General features: G+C 41.2%; 1 protein-coding gene across 1 annotated transcript; it reads left to right on the top strand.

Annotated features, from left to right (window-relative positions):
* The first annotated feature begins 5,185 nt into the window (after positions 1-5,185).
* LOC135527539 (NADH dehydrogenase [ubiquinone] 1 alpha subcomplex subunit 4-like 2) lies at positions 5,186-7,704 on the top strand. Its single transcript, XM_064956039.1, has 4 exons — positions 5,186-5,477; positions 6,640-6,725; positions 7,052-7,112; positions 7,324-7,704. The coding sequence occupies exons 1-4, from the start codon at positions 5,436-5,438 to the stop codon at positions 7,378-7,380; spliced, it is 246 nt and encodes an 81-aa protein (XP_064812111.1). The 5' UTR covers positions 5,186-5,435; the 3' UTR covers positions 7,381-7,704.
* Positions 7,705-11,616: the final 3,912 nt, after the last annotated feature.

Consider the following 11,616-nt stretch of genomic DNA (forward strand, 5'->3'; position numbering starts at 1 on the left):
AGGCGCTATGCAAATTCTGTTCAGATGGGTTAAATGGAAACCGAAATCTGGACACTGTCTGTATGTAGGTCTACAACCTCTCACATAGCCGCCATATTAACTCCTGCTGAATTAAGCATTTCTTGCAGTACAATTACACCAAATGTAGCTTACATTTTGACCGGGGGACAGGAGTGGAGAATATGATTTCTTTCAGCATCTTGATAGAACGCAAATGCTCGGTTAGATACTTTCTGTTGAGGTCCTATCTTTATCAGAATCATAAAAGTAGACAGTTGCCTATTTCAACCACATAAAATATGCATCCAAGCCAAACTGATATCTTATCAGAAATATCTTCATGTTGGGTCGTTTTCACAGCTTTCTATTTCCTTACAACCAGTCAACCTGACATCATTTGGCCATTTTGTTTGTTATTGCATTTTCTCCTGATCCCTAAAAGCCCTTGCTCCGCGAAAGAAGCAGATGACAGAGAAAACTTTACTGGTGTCAACTCGATTGAAGCATTAATTCTATCGATGTATGACATGATTCTGGTGAGCAAGGGTTTATTTAGTCTTAGACTAGGCAACATATAACGACAGAAGAGAGGCGGCATGTGTCTAATTATAGACACATTGACTAAGAAATAGCCTACCAAAATGTCTGAAATTATAAGGAGAAACATAACCTATCTAAATCAGGCAACAACAAAAAAAATCCTACACCTATTCCAAAAAAATCGTTCTGCCATCTGACTGTATTCTACAGCACTATAGGCTATTAGCGGTTTAGGGTCGGGTGCGGGCCTCAGATTTTCACTTCATCACATATAGTCGGGAGGTTGTGGATGGGTTATTAGCAATTGCTAGCGGGTACCGGTGAATAAACAGCTGACGACGCACAAACATAGCAGTGGGAAGTAGTTTGGGGGTAGGCAATGCAGGAACGAAAAAACATTGCCAGCGGTGAAAATGTCTGTATGGGTCCACTAATACAGGACTAGTAAAGGCCCAGTGCACTACTTTTGTGAGAGAAAAAAAATACTATATGTATTTGATTGTTCACCAGCATTTGTATGATACTGTAATGAAACAGCAAGGAGCAGGTCTCGAGTCCGGGATCCGGCGCGCTATCGACTGTGCCGCAAAAGCATGCTCTGCCGCTCGTCGATTTCCGCGGTTATAAACCCAGGGTGTTACACTACTCCCTCCGTTCAAAGAGCGCGTCCTCGCGCTAGTTTACGACTCCACGTCTTACAGGAACGCGCTCAACTGCCAGGCACACGCACTATCGTGGATGCAAGGTCCGATCCCTTCCGACACCAATGCAATGAAACAGGCAGGGAGCAGGTCTCGAACCCTCAACCTTCTATAGCACGCTATCGACTGTGCCGCAAAAGCATGCTCGTGCGGCAGGGTCGATTTCTGCGCTTATAATACTTATCAGTTCAAAACAGCTGATCTGATAATACATGTGGAATATAAAATACTTGCTTGATATGTATGTTTTCCAGTTTCTTGAAAAACTTTGCAAATGAAACGTATTTTTAAACTGAAATAGTCTATTCATGCCTTTAACATTTTAGTAGATGCTCTGATCAAGAGCAACTTACAGTAGTGAGTGCATAAATGTTCATACTGCTCCTATGTGGGAATCGAACTCACAATCCTAGAGTTGCAAGCACCATGCTCTACCAACTGAGCCACATCATTACGTCTAATCATCACAAACCACTTGATGTTTCAATGTATTCAATGACTGTATTGTGCATAGTTTTTCTTCATGGTGATGGAAAGTCTACAGGTACAAACCTAACCTTTAGGCTACAATACAGTAATGTGCACTTAGTGGTTTGTAAATATGGTAAATTAATACTGCACGAAAAGTGGTTGTTTTCCATGTTATTTGATTAAGAACATTTTTTAGTTTGATGTGGATGTTTGGTGTCTTTGCCCATAACTTTCACCTTTTGATGTAAATATTTCAGGACAGGGTTTTGTTCTTTCTGGATGCCATTCGAATGACATCACAGAGAAAGGGACAGGGTTTGGTTCTTTCTGGATGCCATTCGAATGACATCACAGAGAAAGGGACAGGGTTTTGTTCTTTCTAGATGCCATTCGAATGACATCACAGAGAAAGGGACAGGGTTTTGTTCTTTCTGGATGCCATTCGAATGACATCACAGAGAAAGGGACAGGGTGCTGTTCTTTCTGGATGCCATTCGAATGACATCACAGAGAAAGGGACAGGGCAACAACTCTTACAATTCCAACTATTGAATCCTGCAAGATATGGTTCTTAATTATACAAGTACCTTTTGTTTGGCCAAAGCAGAGATGTGAAAAATGTTTTTGCCTTCACAACAGATGTCTATATCAGTCCGCTAAATTAAAATATTTAATGATTTTTCAGTGGATGCTGCAGCACCCTTACTTCCTGTTGCTATGCACACGTCTATAGAAAACAGACTGGGCTCTCCACTTTCCACTAGCATTATTTTAGCAAGCGTTAAAAATAACTCACTTCCGACAGACACAAGTAAAAACTCTTCACCGAAATGTTGTAGCAGCCTACAGTACATATAAACATTAGCGATCTGACATACTGTTTCAGCAAAGCAAACCCTAAATGCTCTTGAAGCCTTTGGTATTTTTGTTGAGGCCTAAATGTATAAATACCTCTGTGTAAAAAGGTTGTGTAGTGTTATTTGGTATACTGTTTTGTAGATGTGTTTATATATTGTGTTATAGGGCATGCTGTAGGCTATCAGTCTGATCAACTGTAGCCTACTATGCGTCCTGTCCCATCTGGTCCAGGGAAAATAAACGGTAATGTAATGTGTGTATAGCCTAAGCCAATGTATTTATGTTAAGAGAAAATGTGAATTATCAAATTTAATTTATATTCAAACTTCTGTTGGCTAGGCTAGCTATGCCTTTTTTTAATCCAAAATGAACAACTGGAATTCATCAAATTAACAAATAGGGATGACATAGTTTGCTAGATTGTTCTAATGCACGTGTAACTTTTTTATTACAGATGTAGCCTATATAGGTCCACATGCCGCCACATGATGCAACCTATCGAAAGCAAACTCAGCCATGTTAGTTATATTGTCTAATAGGAGTTATCTCTGTGCATGTGTGATGGCATGAAGCAATAGGATAAAGTGTCTCTCACTCTTCTCGCCCTGACCAAGTTAGCTTCCTGTGTAGCAGTTTTTTTTAAATGACTGCTTTGGCAATGCCCAGATTTAGCTACTAGCTAGGCTATGCTGGAATTCCTTAGTTTTGTTGTTTTCAGAAAAAAAATCTCCTTGGGCAATATTAGAGTGGGATTAATTTGCCCGACGGCTCAGTTTACTTGCCCCAGTCAGGGCGACCCTTAAGGTCCTTGCTACAACTAGGTTCCGGAGTTTTACCTGGTTACCATCACCTCTGCTCAAACACGCTCAAACAAACAAGTCTGCATTACGCAACGTATGCAACACGTACGCAAAAATAAAATTCTAATTACTTTTGTCAAAATGAATATAATAATCTTGAAATGAGTATGATAATGCAAATGTCTAATTGTATGGCAAGTATATTTGTTTGTTTTCAATGCTTGACACATGTAAATAATGAAATACCTCCCAAATAAACATTTTTACTTTTACTGAGGATACACTCTAAAAATGAGGGGTTCAATAAGGGTTCTTCTAAGATCCTCAAAGTTCTTTGAAGAACCTTAGGGTTCTTGGCACTAAAAATTGTCCCCAAAAGGTTCTTCCAAGAACCCTCGACAACTACTGTGATTATTATTATTTGACCATGCTGGTCATTTAGGAACATTTGAACATCTTGGCCATGTTCTGTTATAATCTCCACCCAGTACAGCCAGAAGATGACTGGCCACTCCTCATAGCCTGGTTCCTCTCTAGGTTTCTTCCTAGGTTTTGGCCTTTCTAGGGAGTTTTTCCTACCCACCGTGCTTCTACACCTGCATTGCTTGCCGTTTGGGGTTTTAGGCTGGGTTTCTGTACAGCACTTTGAGATATCAGCTGATGTACGAAGGGCTATATAAATCAATTTGATTTGATCGAGGAACCTCCTTAGTTGACGGGGGTTCTTGCAGGAACCTAACTACCCAACTGAAACATGTGTCTGTAGGTATACAGAGGAGGAGGCATACAAAGGTATGTCAATTGGTATTGGTACGTTATGCAGATCACATATAACATCCTCCTCCCTTACCTCTTCAATGAATAGCCCATAGGCCTTTACATTATGGACAAGGTATGTAAATGGAAAACATTATCAAAACAGTTTTTTATATTCACATTTACCACAAAAACCAAGGTAGGATTACTGTTGTGCGCATGTTTTGTTAATCGTCTGTATAATTACTATTTTTTTGGATTCCCTACACCTCTGATGAATATAACAGGAAACCTGTTCGATCACCATGCACTGCAAAATCATTCTGGCTATGGATACGGAGAACATCAACACATTAACATCAACAGGCCAGAGGATATACCCATTGGACTTGGGACTCTGCTGGGAGTTGACCTCATATATATATATATTTTTTTATTCTGCTTTGCCACTAAAATCATAATAAACACTGACAACTAAAATATTGTGTTATTGTTCTTATTGGTATGTGTATTATTAATAATAATAAAAGGGGAGGGGGTAACTCAAAAATGAACCCCAAAAAGTTATTCATAGGGTCCTTTGAGGATCCATTAAAATTAGTTATTTGAAGAACCCTTTTAAAGGGTTCTTCAAAGAACTTATAGGGGTTCCCCCACAGCTTCAACTTGATGAATTTGAGCTCCTGAGTGGCGCAGTGGTCTAAGACACTGCATTTTGGTGCAAGAGGTGCCACTACAGTCCCTGGTTGGAATCCAGGCTGTATCACATCCGGCCGCGATTGGGAGTCCCATAGGGTGGTGCACAATTGGCCCGGGGTAGGCCGTCATTATAAATAAGAATTTGTTATTCACTGACTTGCCTAGTAAATAAATGTTTAAAAACAGGATACTCCAGTGACCTTTTCTTTTTAGAGTGTATATATCTTGTAAAATAACAATTTTACATTTTATTATTTGAATGTAGAACAGGAATTGCATCATTCAAGTCACGAGTGTGTCCCGAAGTTAATGGATTTATTGCTCTCCTCGCCACTCTGGAAGTCACCCTCCGAGTTACGTCGGCAACACGTGACAACGGACCTCGGAGCGAGTTCGTAGCGTTAATTTATAAATTCAGTGGTTGTTAGTGGCGAGGGGCTGGTTTGGGATTTACCGCTAATCTCGGATAGTCTCAAACAAGCTTTTGGGTGTCTGCATAACGCGTCCGCAAAAACGAAATACAAGACAAATTACTGTTGTTAAAATTAATATAATAATCTTGAAATTAATATCATATAATAATAAAAACGTTTAGAAACTGTAAGCAAATATGTTTAAAATAGCGATAGAACACGTAAAGAAGCATCCAGGGGTAAGTACTTATTTTTGTTTTATGTTTTATTACCTCAAGGGAGTTAGTAGTCTATAATATGTCATGAAAGTTTCATAATTTCTGTTGTCGGTGTGTAATATGCTACCAGTTGTTGCTCAATGGAATCAAGAAATTATCAAAGTAAAACATACATTGTTTCCTATAGTGTCATCAGGGTAATTGAAATTAAACAAAAGTTCCAACCCTGAACAGGCTTCACTAATGAACTGTGACACATCATTTTTTTTTTTTTTTTGGGGGGGGGGGGGGTTGAAAATGTGTTTTTGTCTTGTGTTGAAGTTGTTGGTGAATGGTTTGTTAAAAGAGGAGGGGCACAGAAAACAAGCTATTCGTTTTTCTGTTTATTGACAGTGTTATTTAAAAAGATGACTAGCAATATGACCGATGTAGTTAGAAAGCTATTACCATCTCATACATTAGCTCAGATGTCCTCAACAGCAGATAATCTGATGTAAATTCTTGACTTTCGTCTAAATGGGAGCTATGAAACAAACTTGACAACCCAAGGGATGCCAGCAAGCCTAACAGCCCTGTGTAGTAGGATCAGCACTTGGACAGCGCCACAGCGTTCCCTACCAGAGTCACGTCTGAGTAAACTACTTACTAACTAGGTCTGCATTTATTTGACTACATTCACATAGGCTTATTAAAGCTATACCAACTTTTTGAGAGAGCAACAGACACAGTCTTTGTTAATGAAATAGTACAACTAAGTGATCAAAGTTTGTAATCGGGCAAACTCACCTGATTCAACCTGGATGAGTGGAATCAGGGGAGTTTGTCCAGGGCTACAACAAAAACTTGTGCTGTTTTGGGTACTCGAGGACTGGAGTTATGAAACACTGGTATATAGTATGAAAGAGGAAGTTCCACATGAGGAGTCGCTCTGAAAAGTACACACACAGGCATGAACGTATTCATGCACAGACACACAGACACACAACGGGATAATCATATGTCATGTGATCTAAAGAATGACAGAGCAAAGTCTATAATGGATCCCTCCCTGTGTAATCAGCTTGATTAGCTGGTCATTGGAACACTGTATTGACAAAGGTTATGTAGAAATGTTCACATTTCTATGCCTCAGAGTGAATGCAATGGTCATGCTATCTTCCTCTTTCTTCTTACTCTCTCATAGCTCATCCCCCAGTTCTTCTTCATCTTGTTGGGAATGGGAGGAGCCTCCTTGTATTTGGTCCGTCTTGCAAAGGGGCCCCATGTCACGTAAGACTCTTTACCATTTTCCTTATTGTCCATTTTATTTTTAAATTATTATGGTTTAATCAATTTCTTAATACTATCCAATTAAAACATATAGTAGTGGATGCCAATTCCCTTTAACATCATAAGGCACAAGAGGTAATCCCACCTCTTGTGCCGTTCTGGGGCATCAATTCCCATATCACTACTAACGGGCTATGCTGCTGCGAGTTTTTGAAACTGGACCTGACCCATGAATAGTTGATCGTAGGCAGACTAACCCAGTTCCCTCTAATCCCATTTGTGTTTGTCCTACTTCGGCCTGTTTTGACTGCTGTGTCACTGTACAGCTGGAACAAGAAGAACAACCCTGAGCCCTGGAATCAGCTTGACCCTACCTACCAGTACAAGGTACAGTACTGCCAACACTGTCAGCAATAAACACACTTTAGCTCCAAAAAGTGTGTGTTTACTGCATCTTATTCCATTCTTGTTTGACTTGACAACAATGTAATAGTAATGTAGCCTATCAATAGCATGAGTTAAGCCAATCATTTATTTTGCATCAATATAAGTAGCCAAGAGAATTATGTAAATCCTGCCATATTGTCTTCTTCCCCAGTTTGTGGCCATCGATACTGACTACAAGAACCTGAAGAAGGAGGGACCTCAATTCTGAGTATCTTCCCTCTATCCTAACGGCACCAAGTCCAGCCCGAAGAACGTCACTGAAGAATTCAAATCTGTGAAGTATTCTTCTCTCAATGCTTCTATACGAATATTTGGAAATTGATCCATAACGTTGCTGATCAAATCTAAATTTGTCTGTTTGTTTTATCATAAACACTTCATTGTTAGTTTGGCAGTCACTAAATCTAACAACGAAGGTGCTCGTTATGATAACAGGCAAGAGTGTGCATAGATTTCTTCACAAAATGAAAGAAATTATTAAGCTCAATTTCTGAATGGAAATGTTGTCCAAATAAAATGTTTCTAGAATTTAGAGAGTGAATTTCTAATCATGTGTACATTCATGACTCTAGCTGAACATAGGCCATCAGTCAGTAACACAGTGTCAGCTGTTGTTTTGGGTATATGGTGTTTCTTTCTTCTCACATACAACAGAGCACTGCATTGTACACATATCCAGCTATGAGATTAGAGAGTGCAGTGCCTTTCATCTCCACAACAACAGACACTGCTAGCCAAAAAACAGACACCCTTCGTCACCTTGACATATGACAGCGTACAGGGCAACACGTACCCACTTGTACTGTTCCACACGCAGGCACTCTTTCCATCACCCTCACTCAGACGATCCAGAGGCATACATACAACGGGTTAATGTCCACATATAAAACACTTTGATCTGTTTTGGATGGAATGGATGGAAAACCACAAAATAGGCAGGCTGATGACCCTTGTAGCAAAGAACACAAGGGAACAAATTAGTTCCCATAGGACGGTTAAAAGCCACAAAACAGGGGGGGGGGGAGCCACAAAGTAAACAAACAAACACAACCAAACAGAGGAGAGTGCGTCAGAGTTGTCAGGTCGTGAGAAACTGGCGGAGAGATGGAGCTGAGTGCAGGATGAGCAGATGTTTGTTTTTCTGTCAGCAGAATTTAAATTTTCTCTGACCTTTATGACAGCTGGACTGTGGCCTGTTACTGTGGAAGCACAATCCTCTGGCACAAGCATAGAGAGAAGACACACACACACACACACACACACACTGTATGGATGTTCTGTATGTGCAGTTGTGCACCAAAACATGCAAACACAAACGGGCAAACACACTTATACATATCACGTATGTTAAATGAACATCCAAAATGATTGACACATAACAGGCATGACTGAGAATTTGCAAACCCTTCCACTCAGGCTTATATTCTGCCCTCTGGGACAAATGCTGCTCTGTTTAGGAAATCTCAGAGCCTCCTCTCTTCTAAACAAGACATATACACATGCTCAATTCGCACTGAGAAATGTGAAGGAGAAAACATCTCTATGTCAATTCTCTACACATCAGGTGAATAGGAGTATAACAAGAATTGCACTATATACAACGTAGTATCACAGTAACTTGATACGATTAAATATTGAGCAAAATTGGAATACAAAAAATCTCCTTATGAACCATATAGCAGCTATCAATGTCTGGCAGAATTAGAACAAAGTTTCTTCTCCTGGAAAGACTAACAGATTAGATGATTGTACTTTTGTTCATCTACACAACTACTGCACTATCTGGCTGAAGGATGGGATCATAACCTGGGCCTAAAGTCCAGTCTCCCTGTGTCTCTCTCAGTGAAGCCAGGCATGGGGAACAGCCGTGTGAACTCCTCCACCCTCTGGCACAGGTCAGTGATACAGGCCACTGTCCCTGGATCCTGCAGCAAGAAGGACTTAAAGCCCTGGAAGCTTCCTGTGCAGGACAGGGATATACCATGGTTAGCTTACAGTGGTCAAGTCTTTATACTATATATTACTGTCATTCTCTCTAAATGTTTTAATGGTCCTCCAAACTGTTTTGGTTTCACAAGCTTTTCCCTTTATCTCCCATTCTGGACTTGTTCTAAGCTGAACCCATAATAAAGTGAACTGAAGTGTTATAGTTTGGTACAAGTTTGCAATGGGATAATAAGCTATGTCTGGCCAGTCCACATGGCCTGTGTCAGCTATGTGCATGTATCCCTTCTTACTGGTCTTCTTCTTCACATCCTGGTCAATGTGGATCCCCTTATCATAAACTCCACCACCTTCTCAAAGTCCGATTCCTTGAACTGCCTCGATGTCAAGGCAGGGACTCCTACAGATGTAGGATATTCATTTGATCACAAGAACTTTCCTGCAATGCAGGACATTTAAAACTTGTAGTATATTCAATGTTTAAAAAGGCTTCTGAAGTTTGTAATTTCCACTTTGACATTTCAGACTTGATTTCCCCTTATGAAAAATGTACCAATCCCTACAAAAAAATATAGCTTAATTATAATCCACATAAAAATTCACATTTCCTGTTGCTGCACAATTCTTTTCCTGCTGTAGAAAACTGACTCAAATTAAGATACTACATCTGTACAGCAATCAATAAATTAGATCTTGACAGAAAACAATGAAGGAGTGAGGTTATAAGTTGTTTAGTCCCTTTAGTAAATGAACACCACTAAACTAACACATGCCACAGTACAGTAAGTTCTTCTCATATAATGCCGTACCTAGTCCGAGTCCTCCTGGGGTGAGAGCACTCTTGTCATCTAGGCAGGTGTTCTTTTTGCCTGTTATGAACACAAGATCCAGTACCCACTCCGCCCGGGCACCGTCCATACACTGGGGTCAAAGGTCAACCAAGTGGTTGTCCTTACACCCTGGAGGAGCAGATTAGAGAAACAAGCAATATGGACCTCTTTGACCTATAATGATCAAAACGGACATTTATTAACTATGTTCCTCATAATGAAAATGTGTAGACTATATTTAATAGTAATCAAAATGTTTAAAAAATAAATTGTCTTCTGGTTGGTGGATTAAAAACTAAAACAAGAAGCTTCCGCGCTCAGGTCTGTTCAACGCTGGTTCGACCAATCTGATTCCATGCTTCAAGACTGATTCGATCACGTGGATTGGGATATGTTCTGCATTGCGTCCAACAACAACATTGACGAATATGCTGATTCGGTGAGCGAGTTTATTAGAAAGTGCATCGGCGATGTTATACCCACAGCAACGATTAAAACATTCCCAAACCAGAAACCGTGGATTGATGGCATCATTCGCCCGAAACTGAAAGCGCAAACCACTGCTTTTAACCAGGGCAAGGTGACCGGAAACATGACCGAATACAAAAACTGTAGCTATTCCCTCCGCAAGGCAATCAAACAAGCTAAGTGTCTGTATAGAGACAAAGTAGAGTCGCAAATCAACGGCTCAGACACAAGACCTATGTGGCAGGGTCTAAAGTCAATCACAGATTACAGAACGAAAACCAGCCCCGTCGCGGACCAGGATGTCTTGCTCCCAGACAGACTAAATAACTTCTTTGCTCGCTTTGAGGACAATACAGTGCCACTGACACGGCCCGCTACCAAAACCTCCTTCACTGCAGCCGACGGGAGTAAAACATTTGAACATGTTAACCCTCGCAAGGCTGCCGTCCCAGACGGCATCCCCAGCCGCGTCCTCAGAGCATGCGCAGACCAGCTGGCTGGTGTGTTTACGGACATATTCAATCAATTCTTATCCCAGTCTGCTGTTCCCACATGCTTCAAGAGGGCCACCATTGTTCCTGTTCCCAAAAAAGCTAAGGTAACTGAGAAAACGACTACCGCCCCATAGCACTCACTTCCGTCGTCATGAAGTGCTTTGAGAGACTAGTCAAGGACCATATCACCTCCCCCCTACCTGACACCCTAGACCCACTCCAATTTGCTTACCGCCCCAATAGGTCCACAGACGGCGCAATCACAATCACACTGCACACTGCCCTAACCCATCTGGACAAGAGGAATACCTATGTGAGAATGCTGTTCATCGACTACAGCTCAGCATTTAACACCATAGTACCCTCGAAACTCGTCATCAAGCTCGAGACCCTGGGTCTCGACCCCGCCCTGTGCAACTGGGTACTGGACTTCCTGACGGGCCGCCCCCAGGTGGTGAGGGTAGGTAACAACATCTCTACCCCGCTGATTCTCAACACTGAGGCTCCACAAGGGTGTGTTCTGAGCCCTCTCCTGTACTCCCTGTTCACCCACGACTGCGTGGCCATGCCCACCTCCAACTCAATCATCAAGTTTGTGGACGACACTAGTGGTAGGCTTGATTACCAACAACGACGAGACGACCTACAAGGAGGAGGTGAGAGACCTCGGAGTGTGGTGTCAGGAAAATAACCTCACACTCAACGTCA

The sequence above is a fragment of the Oncorhynchus masou genome, chromosome 33 (assembly GCF_036934945.1).
Source record: "Oncorhynchus masou masou isolate Uvic2021 chromosome 33, UVic_Omas_1.1, whole genome shotgun sequence".
In the NCBI taxonomy this organism is placed as follows: Eukaryota; Metazoa; Chordata; class Actinopteri; order Salmoniformes; family Salmonidae; genus Oncorhynchus; species Oncorhynchus masou.

Excerpts from the sequence above, each read along its gene's own strand:
- LOC135527539 (XM_064956039.1), top strand. The coding sequence starts at position 5,436 with ATGTTTAAAATAGCGATAGAACACGTAAAGAAGCATCCAGGG. Across the intron at positions 5,478-6,639 it reads ACGTAAAGAAGCATCCAGGG|CTCATCCCCCAGTTCTTCTT; the intron begins GTAAGTACTTAT and ends ACTCTCTCATAG. Across the intron at positions 6,726-7,051 it reads GCAAAGGGGCCCCATGTCAC|CTGGAACAAGAAGAACAACC; the intron begins GTAAGACTCTTT and ends GTCACTGTACAG.